At 38.0% G+C, this 21,076-nt stretch overlaps 1 protein-coding gene across 3 annotated transcripts in view; it reads right to left on the reverse strand.

Annotated features, from left to right (window-relative positions):
• Positions 1 to 21,076, reverse strand: part of LOC128706600 (monocyte to macrophage differentiation factor 2) — a 249,726-nt gene that overhangs the window by 119,357 nt on the left and 109,293 nt on the right. For all 3 annotated transcript variants that reach the window (XM_053801550.2, XM_053801552.2, XM_053801551.2), the window contains one exon: positions 2,613 to 2,735. In XM_053801550.2, the coding sequence (XP_053657525.1) occupies positions 2,613 to 2,735 (123 nt within the window). The remainder of the gene's footprint in view (positions 1 to 2,612; positions 2,736 to 21,076) is intronic.

Below are 21,076 nucleotides of genomic sequence, written 5' to 3' on the forward strand. Positions count from 1 at the left end.
TTAATTATTATCCACTGCATGCTCCAGGATTTTTTTTATATGGTGCACACTGACCACACAGACCCATTCTCTCACATGTAGGCCTACCAGCTTTCTCCTGCTTGATTTGAAGCCGCTAGAATTTATGAGTATACAAATGTCAAACATGGTGGCTCGTAAGATGTATATATAAGACCGAAAGTCAAATGGTTAAGTATGAGACGGGGAGCCAGGGCTACCTACACCTGACTTCCTACAAATAAGTACTGCTCACCTCTCTCCCTACATTAAGATTACAAATACTCTAAGATAAGTAATGAATGTACAGTGGATCCCCGCCTTACGATATTAATCCGTTCCTGAGAGCTTATCGTAAGCCGAAATTATCGTTAGCCAAATAAATTTTCCCCATAAGAAATAATGGAAATCAAATTAATCCGTTCCTGACACTCCAAAGTATCAAAAAAAAATTTTTTTTTACCAAATGAAATATTAATTTTAATACACACAAACTGAGGAAGACATGCACAATTACTACTCTACTAAGAATAGAATACATGACACTTACCTTTATTGAAGATCTGGTGATGATTGATGGGATGGGAGGAGAGAAGTGTGTGGAAGTTATTGTTTAGAAGGGGAATCCCCTTCCATTAGGACTTGAAGTAGCAAGGCTTTTTCCGGGGTTACTTCCCTTCTTCTTTTAATACCACTAGGACCAGCTTGAGAGTCACTGGACCTCTGTCGCACAACAAATCTGTCCATAGAGCTCTGTACCTCCCATTCCTTTAAGACTTTCCTAAAATGGGCCATAACATTGTCATTGTACAGGTTGCCAACACGGCTTGCAGTAGCTGTGTCAGGGTGATTTTCATCCTTAAAGGTTAGCAGTTCAATCCACTTTGCACACATTTCCTTAATCTCTTTTTTCAATTCCATACTAATTCTCACCCTTTTTACCACAGGGATGGCACTAGAAGCTTTCTTGGGGTCTTTGGTGACTTATTTTGCAGTTACAAGCACTAAAAACACTGGGATAATGTGAAATGTACCAAATGTATGCGTAGATGCGACCTCACTGGCTGGCTTGTAAACACTGGCGCTGAGACCACACATGGGACGCGTCTTGGATGAATCACGTAAGGCAAGGCAAAATTTTTGCGTTCAAATGCTTCGTATGGGGGATTTAATGTAACGCGATGCGTTTGTAAGGCGGGGGTCCACTGTGCTGTGTATGCATTTTACTTTTTGTGTTTTTAATGCCTAGTTCTATTACTAACTTAATATAAGTTAGTATAAAAAAAAAACATACCACGGACGGGGATAGAACCTGTGATCAGAGTCTCAAAACTCCAGATCGTCACATTAGCCACTGGGCCAGCTAAAGGTCTAGAGTTTTGAGACACTCTGATCGCAGTTTCTATTCCCGTCCGTGGTATGGTTTGTTTGCAATCGTGTCATTACGATTTCGTGAGTCATAAGTTAGTGTAAACTTGTTGTCTGGCATTTATATACGTACATTTATAAATGGAAAAAATGGCATTCTGCTTTCTGGCGATGTCTGCTTTCCAGCGATAGCCTGGAACCTAACCCACCATATAAGTGGGGCTCTACTGTATGTTATTACATATGTGGCAAAGAGTGATGGTGTGCTGTTGTTGTTTGGTGTACATATAAGAGCCACTGAAAGATAAGCCTTACATAGTGGTGGTGAATGCAGCAGCAAGAGGTGGCAGTGTTTTCAGTGGCCTTATATACCTTCAACAACATTGGAGGAGTCAGTTTCATGCTGCCTTTTTCTATTGATTAATCGGTTAACGTACTTGCTACACTGTTAATGTTACACTTTATTGCTGGCTGGCGCTATAACTTTTATCGACTTCTGCTGCTTTAGTATGGTACATATCGCAGAATCACTAAAGAAGGCACATTCTCCCTTCTCTCTCAGCCCTTTACCAAAGGGCTGGCTGCCACTAGGAACTTTCTTAGGGCCCATGGTGGCTTAATTAGCAATTGCAAGCACTAAAAAATGGAATAATATGAAATGTAACGTATGAACATGTGGGATCGTGCTCACTGGCTGATAAACAATGGCACACTGAGTGTCGGGCTGCTGTTGCCTTATGGATGCGTTAAGGACGAAAGACTATTACCGAGCTCAATGACGATCACCAAGCCAATATTTTGAATATTACGAAATCTAACGACTACGAAATCCGGGGGTCCACTGTATTTGCAATGTCTTGATTTGCTGGGGCCCCTGGATCCAGTACATAATAAGCCATAATATATTTTATGAAGGGATTCAGGGAAACTAGTTAGCCGGACCTGAGTCCTGGAGGTGGGAGGTACAATGCCTGCACTCTAAAGGAGGGGGTTTAGTATATTTCCTATTTAAAGCGACATACAAACTGTCGTATCAGTGCATCTCAGGCAAGACAGTGTTAGTGTGAATGATGGTGAAAGTGTTTAATTTTCAGGTCACTATGCCTTGGTGGGAGATGGCCAGAATGTTAAAAACATATACTGTACTGACTTATATTTCCTGGAAACAACGAACGATGTTAAGATAGTTTGATTTCCTGGTAGCTGTCCCAAGTCATCTGTTGCCTGTGAGTCGACCTAAAACAAACCTGAGATGAAAAGTCCACGAGTCTTGAGGTAGAGGGCGAAGCAGGAGCCATGGGGTATACGATGTTGCAATGAACACATAGATCATTGCTCTGTCACTGCGATGAAGAACTTCCTTAAGTTTTCTGTAGAAGTAAAACCAGTAAGGATTCTAGTAAATCCATGCCCTGCAGATTATTATGAAATTATTCAGAAATGGTCTCTGTTATTTGTTTAACACATGCATATACTTAAAAAAAAAAAAAAGCTTGCAAGAAATAAGAAAATGCCTTGCAAATTTCATCAGAAAAAATTAAGAACATTTTTTTTATGAAGTACTGGGTAATCAGAGGGTTTAAAGTTTTGCATAAAATGAGAATACAATTTTGACATTTTGGGATTTTTTTTTAATATAAGAGAGAACTTTAAGACTGCCTTAGCTATGGCATATGTACAGTATACAATGATGAGATTAAGACACATGTGCAACATCTGGGTATCTTTATTGTAGACGTTTCGCCATCCAGTGGCTTTATCAATACAAATTCTAGGACATAACTTGAAGACAGTAGAACTATGTACAGAAGATGAGGTAATCAGTCCCTCAACCTAGGAGTAGGTGCGAAGAGCACCATAGTCGTGGAGATTCTGAAGCAGAAGAAAGGAGCCTGGCGCTTATATAGTAACGTCAGGTGTAGCAGACGAGGGCATATTCACTGGTAGGCAGGATTCCCCAGTGGAAGTAGGTCCTTCCCAAAGAGATGGGTTAGTTGTAGTAGTAGTTGTTGTAGTCGTGAAGGTTATGTACATGTCCTCAGAATTAAGATTCCATGATGTTGCAGTGTCTGACAAGTTGTGTACGTACACAACTTGTCAGACACTGCAACATCATGGAATCTTAATTCTGAGGACATGTACATAACCTTCACGACTACAACAACTACTACTACAACTAACCCATCTCTTTGGGAAGGACCTACTTCCACTGGGGAATCCCGCCTACCAGTGAATATGCCCTCGTCTGCTACACCTGACGTTACTATATAAGCGCCAGGCTCCTTTCTTCTGCTTCAGAATCTCCACGACTATGGTGCTCTTCGCACCTACTCCTAGGTTGAGGGACTGATTACCTCATCTTCTGTACATAGTTCTACTGTCTTCAAGTTATGTCCTAGAATTTGTATTGATAAAGCCACTGGATGGCGAAACGTCTACAATAAAGAAACCCAGATGTTGCACATGTGTCTTAATCTCATCTTGTCGGTATTATATACCATTCGTACACAACACAGTATACAATACGTATGTATTAAATGTTAATTTAATTAACTTTTCTTCAACATATTTTTATCCTAGGTTGACATAAGAGAGAATAAGTATCTTCTAAGAGAACAATATAACCTCATCTCATATACAGCAAAACAGAAATAACTGAATTAACCCTTTCAGGGTCCACAGGCCCTCTCAGAAACTTGTTCTCAGGGTCACCCAAATTTAAAAAAAAAAAAAAAAAATATTTTTTCTTATGAAAAGATAGAGAATCTTTTCTCGATCATAATGACACCAAAAGTATGAAATTTGATGGAAAACTTACGGAATTATGCTCTTGCGAAGTTAGCGCTCTCGACGATGTTTACGCATCGATGATTTTGCCCACTTTGAGCCCTATTTTCGGCTAATTCCACTGTACTAGTCGACAAAAATCATAACTATTTCACTAGAACTCCATTTTTTTCTATCGAATGAGTGCAAGAAATCACCCATTTACCGATTTCAACTATCCAATATGGTGGTCAGAATTTAGCAATTTTGCCAATTTCACACAAATTTCAAAAGATGCCAGTTTCCAAATAGGGTCCAGAATAAACAAGAAAGACATTCCTGGCACTAAAATGACATTTCCTCTGTTCATTAGTCACATCCCAACGCCCCTCTTACATTCTTTTGCTTTCCACTTTGAATTTTTATTCTCACAAAAAATAGAAGATTTACTGTTATGCAGACTACTGCATTAGTGTAAAAAATGGTATAAATAATATCGGCGCACTTGTGAAAGAATATCAGACTCACCAGTTGACGTGTATTGGATGCTTAGCATGATCTGCTTACTTTTGAACTTTGGTAAAAATCAAACATTTCTGCTATTTTGAGCTCAATTTCAAGGTACTTTTCACTGTAAAATCATTCAAAATCATCTAAATTTCTGTAATATGTCTTTCATTCTATACAATGAGACCAGGAAAACTAGAATACAACAATAAATACCATACAAAAATACAGTGGAAAGTCGCTGTTTTAATCCAAAAACACAGTCTAAGTTTTTTTCTCATTACGCACTGTGTGCTGCAGGATTTTTTTTATATTGCACACACTGACCACATAGACCCATTCTTTCATATGTAGGCCTACCAGCTTTCACTCACTAGATTCAAGGGCTCTAGAATTTAGGCGTACTAGTACATCAAAAACCTTGGTGTGTAAGCCGTACTAGTACGGCCGAAACCCTGAAAGGGTTAAGGAGGCTGCTCTTCGATATATGTTAAAACAAAAAATTACCAACAGATTCTGTTGAATATTTCCTAGGACTATCAGTGCTCCTGGTTTACCCTAGGCATAACATTACACTCTGATGTCGGCAAAGTTTAAAAATTAATAATCAATTTTCAAAATTAATATTTGTCATAACCACTATACATTTTATCATGATACTAACACATGACTGGTATTGCTCAACCACCATAATGGGTCATTATATTAAGATATGGGTAATATTATAGTAACTGAGAATAAAATATATGCAGTATCAATATTAGTGTGAATGTTTTTCATACTAAAATACGTATCACAATTTATCATTCACATTTAGTCTAAATACACCTACCATCCGACTTACGACTGAGTTCAGTTCCGAGAAACCGGTCGTAAGTCGAAATGGTCATAAGTCGAACTTTACTACTGAATATCAACAAAACATTTTTGTAATGACCTTATTTTATTGTTTTATTTTGGTATTTCATGTTTTACTTTACTTTTTATGTTGTTAGTACATGTACTATATTTTATACTGTAAGGTTTAGGATAAACACTGTGTACAACACAAATAGTTGTTTATTTCCCAGAAATTTGGCATAAAAAACACGGTCGTAAGTCGAGTGGTCGTAAGTTGAGCAGGTCGTAAGTCGGATGGTAGGTGTAGTTAAATCTAGCTATAAGTTAAGAGAAATAACATGTACAGTACAATCTGCATGAGTAGTCGAGTAGCTTGATTCTCTATTATCACAATTCAAATTCAAATTCAAATTCAAAGTTTATTCTCTATAAGGATTACAATGCTGAGTTTACAGAATTTGGTTATTGTGTGGTTTACATGTAGTAAAATAATAATTACAGAGTGTACCACTAGAACACCTAGCATGGCTAGGCATTTCGGGCAGACTTAAATTAAATCTTAAGTTTAAAATATTACAAAATTATGAGGTAAGTTGGTATTATGGCTAAGTGACTAAATACTAGTTTGTGAGTTTAGCAATGTAAATGCTTTTGTTTTGGCACTATACATAGTTTCAGTATTGGAGTATCACAGGCCAACTTATGACTAGTTAAGATTCATTATTTTGAGATTGAGATTGATATTTCTGTTTATGGTCAAATGGGTGAGTGAGTGTAAGTGTTAACCACCAGGTGGTATTCGTGTAATTAGTTGACAGGGTGTATCAGGGAGATAAGATGTTTTCTGATGGTAGTTTTGAAGGTGATGAATGTGTCTGCAGTTTTAGAATTTTCAGGTAGGGTGTTCCAGATTTTAGGGCTTTTGACATACATTGAATTTTTGTAAAGGTTTAGTCGGACACGGGGAATGTCATAGAGATGTTTGTGTCTGGTGTTGTGCCTGTGGGTTCTGTCGCAACTATCAAGAAAGCGTTTTAGGTCAAGGTTAATATTGGAATTTAAGGTCCTGTAGATGTAGATTGCACAGTAGTAAGTGTGGATGTTCTGAACAGGGAGTAAGTTTAGATCTATGAAGAGTGGGGGGGTGTGTTGCCAGGGATGGGATTTAGTGATTATTCTTACTGCGGCTTTTTGTTGGGTTATTGGCTTTAGGTGTGTTGCTGCAGTTGAACCCCAAGCACAGATAGCATAGGTGAGGTATGGATATATAAGTGAATGGTATAGTGTGAGAAGGGCAGTTTGCGGCACGTAGTATCGTATCTTGGAGAGGATATTTAAGACAAGCTGGCCAAAATTTCACTATAGGAAGATGATTACTCCAGAAGATTAAACTGTAAAAAAATCTATAAGCTTTACTGAAAAAAACAGACCTGAACCTAGCAAAAATTCAATGAGCCCAGGGCTGGAGGGCCAAAACACTGATCTCATCTCAAAAAATTTGATAGACAACAAGGTGAGAGACAAGTTATTAACAATCATTTGAAAACATGTTATTTTATTCCAAACATGATTTACATAGAATAATTCACCTATGATAGTAATGTGTGTACTCAGGATGTACAGTGGAACCTCAACTTACGTGTGTCCCAACATACAAGTTTTTCAAGATACGAGCTGTCGCTTGGTCGATTTTTTGCTCTGAGTTACGGGCCAACATCCAAGTTATGAGCCAGCTTCCCCTGCTTCCCACTCAACTCACAACCCGCACACCTCGCTTGTTTATCTATGATTTCATGCTTTAATTCCATGGAAATCATCCTCTTTTTCTTCTCAGTGCTGTCCTTTACACTTATTTTCTTAGGACCCATGGTTAGAAAAAAGAAATTTGGCCAAATGACTAAAACAATGCAAGCAAGTAAGAGAGAATTCCTTCCAGAGCGAGGTAAACAGTGCACTGGCTGTGCCAACTAATGATGGTGCTCTGAAGCTCCTCTTATTATTATTATTATTATTAATCTAGGGAACTGGAGCCCAGATCCAATTCCCTATATCAAGAGCCCCTTACCAGCATCAAGGTTCCCTGACATTGGTGAAGGGCTCTTGATCTAGGGAATTGGATCTGTGCTCCAGTTCCCTAAATTAATAATAATACAATAGTAATAATAATAATAATAATAATAATAATAATAATAATGAGTAAATTACCTAGTTGGCACAGTACACTGTTTACCCTCGCTGTGGAAGCATTTTTGTTCTGCTTTGCTGACATTATTTCAGCTATATGGCCAAATTTCTTTTTTCTAACCATGGGTCATAAGAAAGTAAGTGTAAAGGACAGTGCTGAGAAGAAAAAGAGAATGATTTCCATTTAATTAAAGCATGAAATCATAGATAAACATCAGCAAGATATGCAGTTGTGGACTTAGCCAGGCAATACCGGCATAATACATCTACGATATGTATGACAGTAAAGCAGCAGAAGTCGATAAAGGCCATAGCGCCAGCCAAGGAGGTTACAATAATTTTTAAGTGATAAAGTGTAGCATTAAGAATGCAGCAAGTAAGTTAACCGATTAAGCAATAGAAAAAGGAAGAAACGAAACTAACTCCTCCAATGTTGTTGGAGGTTTAGAGGGCCTCTGACATCATATGCTGCACTGCCTATCTCCCACCCTGAACCATCGCCACCATCTCTGCTCCAAGTGTGTTAAGTACACTTTATATAAACAGTTTATTTCTTTACATTCTTTATTATGTTTTATGTTTTTATACAATATTTCTTATTTATAAATACACTGTTTCAGTGTTTTCCTTAAGATCTAGTGCAGTTAGCCTCACAAACACTCCATTTTCTCTTATAAGAGCATGGGAAGATACTATAGTCCGAGCGGGAGAGGGAATGGCCGCCGCATCCACCACAACCACTTGCCATATTATGGCCTATTTTATTCATTCTAGAGTGTACATGATGTTTCTGTGTTAATTATAGTTTATTATGTTATGTTAGATGAATTGTGATAGATAAGTAAACCGTAGAGTAGATATTAGTGTCATATTGAAGAATTTTGTCCTGCCTCCAGAGAGCAGGAATTCTGTTGGAACAAATTAATGGCATTTCAATTAATTTAAATGAGGAAAATTGATTTGAAATATGAGCAAATTGAGTTATGAGATAGGTCATGGAATGGATAAAACTCCAATGCTTCACACGGGATGGGAAAATTCTAGTTAGGAAAACAAATGTAGGTCAACTGTACACAATCACGAACGAGAATGATCTATCACGATTTCTCAGGGATACTAATCTTACAGAGAACAACTAAACAATGTCCAACCTAAAAAGCCTACGTAGTGTAGTGTACGTTTTGCTCCATTATTGTTCAAATTTCATTGTACAATCTCTTAGTAATTAAATAATCAACTACCTCATTTTGTGATTTTACTAGTAAGCATAAGTCACCTTATGTGATTTTCTTATTTACTATTGTTCGCTTAAACATTAGCTGAATTGATACTTTCTCTGTCCATATTACTACCTCATATTTTTTTTAAATACTATCAATTGATATTACTTACTAAAATTAATAAATATCATTTTTACTATAATTTCAATTTACTCTTAACATTTTTGACATTCAATAACCATTACTTGTCTAATTACCATAACCTGTTTTAATACCACATTTACTATCCTAGATTACTCCTAATTACCTTGTACTGCCATATAACCTCAAGTATAACTACCAGTGCAATATTGAATGAAATAAACATTACTATTTCACTTTTTTGTAATCATTATTACTTACTAAAAATTTTATTAAACACCATATTTACTACCAGTCAATTTTACTTTTGTACATTAAACATTATTTTATACTTCCCATAACATTTTGTTGCCAAATTTTCAAGTTTTTATATTCAACCCCAACCTTGTATTATCCTTTGTACCTGTGTACCTGGGTACCTGTCTACCATCTTACTATCATATTATTACCAAGACATTACCATTGTGATTTTTTACTATTATTCTTTTGGTACTTTAATTGTGAATTTTATTTTGTCAATTTAAATCTATAGTTATAACCTTGATCTTGTCAACAACCCATACCAGACTCTAGTGCAATTGCAAGTACCATTTCAAATTGTATTTTTATATTATAAGTTTATATTATAATTCCTACCATCTGTCCATTTAACTTTGCTTACCATTACTTAATTTTAGTCCCTTTTATATTTTCTCCTTTATTTTAGCTTTATATAACTATCCTAGTTTATATATCCACAACTGTTAAAATAATCAAGGTGCTATTCTCAGGTGCTAAAGTAGAATAAGCTCACAATCTTGCCATTATATTCCAAAGCTCATTTATTCACAACCTATATTAGTCCCTTTTTATTATAATTTTAAACTATAATTATAACTTTAAAAAATTACCTTTATAGTACTACCTACTATCATATTCCCAAGCACTATTATATGATCATCACTTTATTTGTATTAGTCCCTTAGCTCATTATTTTACATTTGTTAAATAATTCAGGTGCTATTTTTTAGCTTAAGACTATTTACTTTGTTTTATACTTAATTCTAACTATAGATTCACTACAAATCTTATGATTACAAGCATTGATCCTGATACCAACCTCTTATTTAATGACTTAAATGAATCAAACAGTTACTGTAATTACTACACTGCAGAACAATCAAAGGCACTTCTCAGTGCCAACAACAACATAACTATCTTTAACTACAATATCAGATCTTTAAGCAAGCATTACGATGACCTCATAGCATTACTAAATTCCTTACATGCCAATATGTCCATCATTACACTAACTGAAACCTGGCTAAAGCCTGATAGTACAGATGTCTATGCCATTCCTGGTTACACAGCCATACACAACTGTAGGCCAGACCAACAAGGGGGTGGCACAGCCATATACTACTCAGACCAACTAGAATGTATCACTAATACTTGCACAAGGGATGAACATGGGGAATATATAATAGCTAAATTCAAATCCAAATACCTACAAAAACCTCTCACATTGATAAACATCTACAGAGTTCCACAGTCAAACATTAGCCAATTTAGTCAAAATCTAGGAAGTATGATAACTGATGCACGCATGAACAAAGATCACTTACTACTCTCAGGTGACTTTAATATAAATCTCCTGCAAGACCAGGACCCACACGTTACTGAATTCACAAACACAATGAGTAACTGTATGTTACTACCAACAGTAACAAAACCTACAAGAGTTACAGAGACTAGTGTTTCCCTACTTGACCACATCTGGACCAACACCATATCCCCTTTAAAATCAGGCATAATTACAGATAATACCACAGACCACTACCCTACTTTCCTCATAACAACTCTTGGTAAACTACCCCAAGACACTACTAAAGTCACCTTCAGACTTCACAATGAGGCAGCCATTAATAACTTCGCAACAGCATTAGCAAACATTGATTGGCACACTGAGCTAGAAATCTATACAGATATTGACGAATGTATTAATAATTTTCTAAAAAAGACCCAATACCTCTATAACAAGCACTGCCCTAAAAAAACTAAACAGATGACAGCAAAGAGACTGAACAGTCCCTGGCTAACACCCAGCATTCTCAAATCCATAAATACAAAACACCAATATGAAAAACAGTACAGAATGGGTCACATAACCAGAGACCAAACAAAACGTTACTCGTCAATCCTAACCAGCCTGATAAGAAGGGCAAAAAAATTGTATTATGAGAACAGATTATCCAACTTACGAGGTGATATAAAAAAGACCTGGAAAACACTATCTGAAATTCTGGGAACAAAAAAGATATCACGAAATAGCGAAATAAAATTAGCAAAATCAGATGAACCCCAACTCCCACCAACAGAAACAGCAAACAGACTCAATGATTTCTTCTCCACTATAGGACAAAACCTTGCCCATAAAATCCCAAGCTCAGATACCCCACCAAATAACTACCTCACCGGCAACTACCCGAACACACTGTTCCTAGCTCCGACTAACCCATACGAAGTCTCCCTTATTATCAATGCACTAAAAAACAAGGCAGGAGATTTAAGTACCTTACCACCCTTTATATATAAAAAAGTGTCACAAGTGCTATCTCCAATCATTGCAACACTCTTTAACAAATCCATTGAATCCTCCACCTTCCCTACAGTACTCAAAATAGCAAGGGTCACCCCGATCCACAAAGGAGGAGACCAAACAGAGTTGAATAACTATAGGCCAATATCCAACTTACACCCTCTCTCAAAAATCTTTGAAAAACTAATTCATAAACGAATCTACTCCTACCTTATCTCCCAAAACATACTCAACCCCTGCCAATTTGGATTCAGGCCTAATAAAAATACTAATGATGCTATTATACACATGCTAGAACATATATACACTGCAATAGAGAAAAAAGAAGTCCCACTGGGGATCTTCATTGACTTACGTAAAGCTTTTGATACAGTTGACCATGACTTGCTCCACGTAAAATTGTCACACTATGGTATAAGAGGGCACTCCCTCAATTACCTCAAGTCATACCTCAGCAACAGAAGCCAATATGTGTACGCAAATGGGGCAAACTCTTCTGCGCAACCAATTACAGTTGGTGTCCCACAGGGAAGTGTCCTTGGCCCTCTTCTCTTTCTCCTATACATAAATGACCTTCCAAATGCTTCGCAATTACTCAAACCCACACTATTTGCAGATGACACTACATACGTCTTCTCTCACCCGAGCCCAGTCACACTAGCCAATACTGTAAATACCGAATTACAGAAAATATCTACCTGGATGAGGACTAACAAACTTACACTAAACATTGACAAAACCTACTTCATTCAGTTTGGTAACAGAGCTACAGATGTCCCTCTTAACATAATGATAAACGGATCACCTATCACAAAGCTAACAGAGGGAAAATTCTTAGGAATCCACCTTGATAATAGACTCAAATTTCATACACATATACAACAAATTTCTAAGAAAATTTCCAAGACTGTAGGCATACTATCGAAGATACGGTACTATGTTCCACAGTCAGCCCTCCTGGCCCTATATCACTCTCTTATTTACCCCTATCTCACCTATGGAATTTGTGCATGGGGCTCAACAACAGTTAACCATCTCAGACCACTAATTACCCAACAAAAGGCTGCAGTTAGAATGATAACAAATTCTCACTACAGGCAGCACACTCCACCAATATTCAATACACTAAACCTACTCACCATACAAAACATCCATACTTATTACTGCACCTATTACATACATAGAACACTTAACTCTGATATTAACCCTCCCCTCAAACATCTCCTTGCCAACCTCAACAGAACACATGACCATAACACAAGACACAGATCACTCTTTGATGTTCCTCGTGTTCATCTCACAATATGCAAAAACTCAATGCACATAAAAGGCCCTAAAATCTGGAATTCATTACCTGTAAATATAAAAGAAACACTACCTGTTTATAAGTTCAAGTCTCTACTCAAAGATCACTTACTCACCCAAAACCAAATAAATACTGAATAACTGAACCTTATAAATTGTATATCTTAAATGTTTCTCACAATTATATCACATAAATGTTAAACCTAAAACCCAATCTAACTTTATTATTTTTTAAATACACTACCTAACAGAATCCTTCATATGACCTGTCTTTGTAATACTCACTTGTGCTTTATAGTAATCTGTTTACATTAATGTTTTATCACTGACTTCATCATTGCTTAGTTAATCTTAAGTTAATTTTAAGCCAGCCCGTAATGCTATGCATAGTATAAGTGGCTTTGGCATACTGCTCTTATCTGTATTTTTTTGTACCTCTGTATGTGTGCACAAATTTATAATAAATAAATAAATAAATAAATAAATAAAGGTTCCACTGTAATTCTGCAATTGTTGTGTGTTGCTGATTAGTACACTGAGGTAAAAAGTGTGACTTGAAGAAACAAGACATGATGCAGCTGAAAAAGTCAAGGTTGGCCAACAACATTTAACCCTCCGACTGTCGCAACCCCAAATCCTGAAGTGTCTCCTGGTGTCAAAGAAAATAAAAAAAAAAAAGAAAAAAAAAATTCTTATGAAAATATTAAGATTAATTTTCTAATTGTTTTAAGCCCCAAAAAATTTTTTTGCAATCAATACTTATGGAGATATAGAGGAGTAAAGATGGCAGAAAATGAGCTGCATATGGTAACAGCCGCGAATGCCACTCACTTGGTAAACTTTGATTTACTTGCATTCAAAGGTTTCTCGTTTTTTTCACTATTTTATTTTTTCACATAACTTATGTGGCCTGTGAGACCAAAGTAAGGTGCAATGTACATATATACACTCGTTGTATACAAAACAATAAGCACACAAACATAATTATCAATATATTGTTTACAAAACTTGTTAACACAAACAATACAAAAAATTGTTTATTACTATTGTTCTATAATATACAGTGGACTCTCGCATACCGTTGGCATCACATAACGTTAAATCCGCATACCGATACATTTTATCACTAAAATTTTGCCTCGCATACCGCTAAAAAACCCGCTCAACACTATTCGTCTGAGACGCGTCTAATGTGCGGCCTGAGCCAGCCTCACATGTTCTGCCGGTGGCATTGTTTACAAGCCAGCCTCCGCGGTAACATCCAAGCATACAATCGGAACATTTCGTATTATTACAGCGTTTTTGGTGATTTTATCTGCAAAATAAGTGACCATGGGCCCCAAGAAAGCTTCTAGTGCCAACCCTGTGGTAAAAAGGGTGAGAAATATTATCGATATACTGTGGTACCATGGTCAACTGCTGATGCTGCTGCTGCTGTAGCACTGTCAGCTGCTGCTGCTGCTGTAGCACCATCAGCTGCTGCTGCTGCTATAGCACTGTCAGCTGCTGCTGCTGCTGTACCACCGTCAGCTGCTGCTGCTGCTGTACCACCGTCAGCTGCTGCTGCTGCTGCTGCTGTACCACCATCAGCTGCTGCTGCTGCTGTAGTACCGTCTGCTGCTGCTGTAGCATCATCTGCTGCTGCTGTAGCATCGTCTGCTGCTGCTGTAGCACTGTCAGCTGCTGCTGCTGCTGTACCACCGTCAGCTGCTGCTGCTGCTGTAGTACCGTCTGCTGCTGCTGTAGCATCGTCTGCTGCTGCTGTAGCATCGTCTGCTGCTGCTGTAGCACTGTCAGCTGCTGCTGTACTACCGTCAGCTGCTGCTGCTGCTGTAGTACCGTCTGCTGCTGCTGTAGCATCATCTGCTGCTGTAGCACTGTCAGCTGCTGCTGCTGCTGCTGTACCACCGTCTGCTGCTGCTGTAGCATCGTCTGCTGCTGCTGTAGCATCGTCTGCTGCTGCTGTAGCACTGTCAGCTGCTGCTGCTGCTGCTGTAGCACCGTTGTTGGTGTGGCTTATTGAGAATACCAAGAAACAATTAACCCCAGAGGGTTAGCCACCCAGGATAACCCAAAAAAGTCAGTGTCATTGAAGACTGTCTAACTTATTTCCATTGGGGTCCTTAATCTTGTCTCCCAGGATGTAACCCACACCAGTCGACTAACACCCAGGTGAACAGGGAAAAACGCCTGGAACTAGTGCTCATATTGGTGAATTTAAAGCCAGCAAAGGTTGGTTTGAGAGATTTAAGAATCGTAGTGGCATACACAGTGTGATAAGGAGTGTTCTGGAAGAAAATGCCAAACAGGACCTACAGTACTCAGGAGGAAAAGGCACTCCCAGGACACAGTGTCTCATCAGTCATTGCTGCATCTTCAATAAAGGTTAGTGTCATTTATTCTTCATTTAGTAGAGTAGTACATGCACAATATATACTGTGCATGTACTACTCTACTATTGTGCATGTATCCTTCTCTTTGTGTGTAGGAAAATGTATATTTCATGTGGTAAAATTTTTTTTTTCATACTTTTGGGTGTCTTGCACAGATTAATTTGATTTCCATTATTTCTTATGGGGAAAATTCATTCGCATAACGATAATTTCGCATAACAATGAGCTCTCATGAACGGATTAATATCGTTATGCGGGGGTCCACTGTACACGTATATACAAATGTACAGTCACTGGACATGTTCCTAGAAGTTCTGCAACTTGTGGAACTCTTTGAAACATGGTTTCATACACAATGGTGTTTTACACTCCTCACGCATAAAACGAGTGTGTCTGCATTTTCGTGGGCTTTTTTTTTTATGTGCACAGACAAAACACCTCTCTGAGCAGTTTTCTTCATAGAAGTAGCAAACAGTTGTGTTAGGTAGTTATCCTAGGTAAATGTGCCATCATTCTTTCCTACCTACCTACCTTTCTTTCTTTCTTCATTCTTTCCTTCCTTTCTTCCTTCTGATTTCTATAATATATATACACATATATAGTCACTGGACACTTTCATTGTGTTGTGTGTGTGATGTGTGGACTTCTAAATGTACTGAGTCAGGGTCTGGCAGCTGTCAAAATGACACTGTATTATTACTCACTCCACCTATCGCCTGTCAAAGCAATGGGGTCTGATGCTGGCTTTCCCTCCAACCTCCCACCTAATTATCTTTCTTCTTCTTTCTCTTTTTTTTCTTTCTTCTCCTTTCTCCTTCTTTCTATTTCATTCTCTTTCATTCTCCTTCTTTTTATTTCTTTCTCTTTCACTCTCCTTCATTGTCCTTCTTTCTCCTTCTCTCTCCTTCTTACTGTTTCTTTTTCTCATTCTCTTTCATTCTCCTTCATTTTCCTTTCTCTTTTTTTCTTCCTTCTGGTATCCTGGGCATTGCTTTTGGTCACAAACTCCTCAAAACCATGAAACTGATTTTCACTGACACTTCCACCTGTGTTAGAACGATCACTTGGGAAGAGAAGAGTCCCAGATTTGCCAGGGAGTCAGATATTTCTTACCTCTAGGGATGTTGAACAAGGACTACTGAAATGGCATTCCCACAATGCACTACTGGCTCCCCGAATTTTTTTATATGGTGCACACTGACCATGGAGACCCATTCTCTCACATGTGGGCCTACCAGCTTTCTTCTGCTTGATTTGAAGCCGCTAGAATTTTGGTGTATTAATACGACCAAAACAGTCAAAGGGTTAACCCCTTGACTGTGAACCCCAAATCCTGAGGTGTCTCCTGGTGTCGAAAATTTTTTGAAAAAAAAAAAAAAAAAAAAAAAAAAAAAAAAAAAAAAAAAAAAAAAAAAAAAAAAAAAAAAAATATGAAATGAGAATCTTTTCCCGATGGTAATGACACCAAAAGAATAAAATTTGATGGAAAACTGATGGAATTATGTTCTTGCGAAGTTAGCGACCTCAGCGATATTTATGAATCGGCAATTTTGCCCACTTTGAGCCCAGTTTTCAGCTAATTCTGTTGTTTCAGTTGACCAACCTTGTAGCTATTTCTTTAGAACTAAATTTTTTCTATCGACTGAGTACAAGAAACTGCCCATTAACCAATTTCAACTACCCAATAACATGGTCAGAAATTTGCAATTTGGCCAATTTCACGAAAATTAAAAAATATGACAATTTCAAAATAGGGTCCAGAGTGAACAATGCAGACATTCTGGCTCTAAAATAACATTCTCTTTGTTCATGAGTCATGTCTCCAGGCCCCTCTGATATTACTCTTGCTTTCTATTTTGAATTTTTATTCACACAAATTCATGACTGCATATTAGATTGGCTAGCTGGACATTTATTAGACAATGACATCATTTGTTTACTTTTGAACATTGGCAAAAATAAAAAATTTCCCCTACTTTTAGCTCCATTTCAAGGTTCTCTATTTCTATAATATGTTTTCCATTCTATCAAATGAGACCAAGAAAACGAGAATACAACCATAAATACTATATGAAAATAGACCACAAAGTTGGCATTTTAATTTAAAAAAAAAAGGTCGGAGTTTTTTTTTTTCATTATGCACTGCATGCTGCAAGATTTTTTTATATGGAGCATACTGACCACACAGACCCATTCTCTCACATGTGGGCCTACCAGCTTTCTCCTGCTTGATTTGAAGCCGCTAGAATTTATGAGTACGTATATATACGTCAAACATGGTGGTTCGTAAGACGTATGTATACGACTGAAACAGACAAAGGGTTAAGCTACCATTCTAACTTCATATTAATTAACCCTTTCAGGGTCTGTGCCGTAGATCTACGGCTTCACGTTGAGTGTCCAAACCGTAGATCTACGCCAAAATTCTAGCGCCATCAAATTTAGCGCGAAAGCGCTCATAGGCCTACATGTGAGAGAACGGGTCTGCGTGGTGGGTGTGCGCCATAAACAAAAAATCTAGGCATCCGCATAGCATTGTGGGAACGCCGGCTCATTTACCCTTGTTCACCATGCCTCGTCGCAAGTCAGCTCTCACTCCCCGGAAAATTGGGACTCTCCTCTTCCTATCTGATAGCTCTGACACTGATGGAAGTGGAAATGAAGACGAATTCTATGGTTTTGATCAGTTAGTGACCGAAAAGAATGACCAGGATATCGATAATAGTGCAGAAAACCCTGACGATCCTCAACCTTCTACCTCTGGTGTGGGCACTCGTGACTCACGGTCGGTTGCTCCTCAACGCAAGAGAAAGCTAATATTTTCGCGTGGCCAGGCCTCTGACTTCAGTAATGATGATGATAGTGATGTGGATTGTGATTTTATTGCGCTCAACGATCATTCGAGTAGTGATAGTGAGGAATCATATTCACCAGTGAAGCGTCGGTATGTTTGCCGCCGCATGCGCTCGGGTAGTGTACCCTATGCTGTGCCCAGGGGACGGAGTACATCCCGGAGTACATCCTGTGGCCCTACACCAGTTTTAGGTAGTGATAGTGAGGATGATGTGGCTACACTTGGCATGGATAGACCACAGGCATCAGTGGATGGTAGTAGTGGTGATGTAGTGGCACCGCCATGCATGACTCACCAGCCCAGGGTGGGACCCACGCTGCTGACTCGTCAGTTCAAGGACAAAGCGGAGCGTCAGCCACCAGCCCACCACAACCACAACCACCCGCACAACCAGCCTATGATGTCCAGTATCCACCAGCAAACCGTATGTGGGATTGGCAGCAAAATCCCAATTTTGTTCCCAAGCCTCACCACTTTGATGACTCTCAAAGTGGAATTCTACCTACTTGTCCCCTTGGAACCATGGCCAATGAACTGGAATTCTTTGAATTATTCTTTGACCAGCCATTGATGGAAAGTAGTGTCAGGGAAAGTAATAAGTATTTTGAGTACACCATGGCAAATACGATCATATCACAACAGTCAAGACTACACAGGTGGAAAGAGACGACTGTTGCAGAAATGTATTTGCTTTTTGCAACAATAATGCTTATGCCTCATGTCTATAAGCATAATATAAAAGCATACTGGTCCACAGATCGGCTAATTTCTACCCCGGTCTTCAGTGAAATCATACCAGTGAACAGGTTTATCTTACTCTTACGTATGTTGCACTTCTCTGACAAAACCAGGCCTGACAGAAGTGACAGGTTATACAAGATTAGAAATGTTTTCATGTATCTCAAACAAAAGTTCAACATATACTTTTATCCATTCAAGAATCTTGTAATTGACGAGTCTTTGATTTTGTTCAAAGGTAGACTGTCATTCAAGCAGTATATACCGAGCAAGAGGAAACACTTTGGTATAAAACTGTTTGTACTCTGTGACTGTGACAGTGGCCTGGTGTTGGATATTGTTGTATACACGGGAAGTAAAACATTGAAAGATACCAAGATGTTATTGGGTATCTCAGGTGACGTAGTGAGAAACATGATGGCACCTTATCTTGGTAAGGGGCATACATTATATACCGATAACTGGTACACAAGCCCATTACTCAGTGATTTCATGCGAGTGAACAAGACAGATGTGTGTGGCACAGTGCGTTCTAATCGTAAACATATGCCCAGGCTCAACGCAGGTGCTCGTGGTGATGACGTGCAGGTGTTTACTGCCAATGATATCATGGCATTACGGTGGCATGACAAACGAGATGTCACATTGCTGACAACCATTCACCGTAATGAAATGCAAGACAGTGGCAAAGTTGATCGAGTGACTAATGAACGTATTCGAAAACCAATGACAGTGATTGATTATACACAAAACATGCGCTTGGTTGACAAATGTGACATGCAGATTGGTTTTGTTGACTGTGTTCGTAAGAGTTACAAGTGGTACATGAAACTTTTCTTCCATCTCATGGACATTTCTATGCTCAATGCATATAATATGTACCAAATAAAGACTGGCAACAGACCACCGTATGGTGAATTTTGTTTGTCTGTTGTCAGACAACTCATAATGAAGTACCAGGTAAGAACACCTGCTATACAACAAGGTCCTCGAATTTCTCAGGATATACCCAAGCGTTTGAGGAGGGAAGGTGATCATTTCATAATACAGCTTCCTTCAACTCAGAAGAAATTTGCTCAGAAGAGATGCATCGTTTGTGCACAAACAAAACGACGGCAACAAAGACGCAAAGACATTCGGTTTATGTGTGAGGAATGTAAGGTGCCTCTGTGCATGGTGCCTTGTTTCAAGGAGTTCCACAAGCTCCAGCAGTTCTAAAACCATGTCCAGTGATTGTAAATATGTAAATATATGATAGAACATTAGTATTATACAAGATTTGTGCATGTTTATTGTAATAAACAACAGTGGTAAACAATAATATGATAATAACTTTAGTGCGGTTATTGTGTTCAATACAGTGAGTTTATATATATACATTATATACAGTATTGGTCTCTCATGCCCCAAATGTTAGTAGGAATAGAAAAAAATTGGAAAAGAAAAGAAAAAACTTAAAAAAACGCTAAATAATGTAATGCGCGTATGTGGAATTTGTCGATGTTGCCGCCACCACATCATTTTTGACAAACTTCTTGGCACTGTATCTCGGTAAGTACTGATCAGATTTTTTTTTTTGTCTTATTACCTTCACAAAAATATGCTCTTTAATTCTGTAAGAAAAAATAATTTTTTTTTTCTCAAAATTTCTTGGACACTGGAGCACCACTTCAGATTTTGGCCTTGGACCCTGAAGGGGTTAATAATAAAAGTTTGCCTTATAATATATAAAAGGAAATCTTATAATGAATATATATAGGTAGTAAGCTAGCAAACATCAACTGCCAAAGGAGGTACTACAGTCCTGCCAAATGAGTGTGAAATGCGGGTTTGCTGGCGACTCTTCTTTCTGTCTCATAAATATGTAAGAGCACAAGTATACTTTGCTACTAACTACTTACACTTAGTTTATACTACACATGTAATTGTGCAAGTGTATATGCAGAGGCCTCTCATAACACAGACTGAGGAAGAGCCTTTTTATTAGAATGCTAATCATACTTATATCTCAATATTATTAGCCTGCATTTAATATGGTTAAAGCTGGAAAAAAATTAATACTGGTTGGTTCCCACTTAGAAAATTCCCTTCTGTGCCATAAAGGTGGAGAAAAATTTGAATTCATGCTGGATTGCATGGGGAAAGTTTCCCTCCTTGTTGTAGGAATCTTCTGGGTGACAGCTGA

This window comes from Cherax quadricarinatus, chromosome 3, assembly GCF_038502225.1.
Source record: "Cherax quadricarinatus isolate ZL_2023a chromosome 3, ASM3850222v1, whole genome shotgun sequence".
NCBI classification, from domain to species: Eukaryota; Metazoa; Arthropoda; class Malacostraca; order Decapoda; family Parastacidae; genus Cherax; species Cherax quadricarinatus.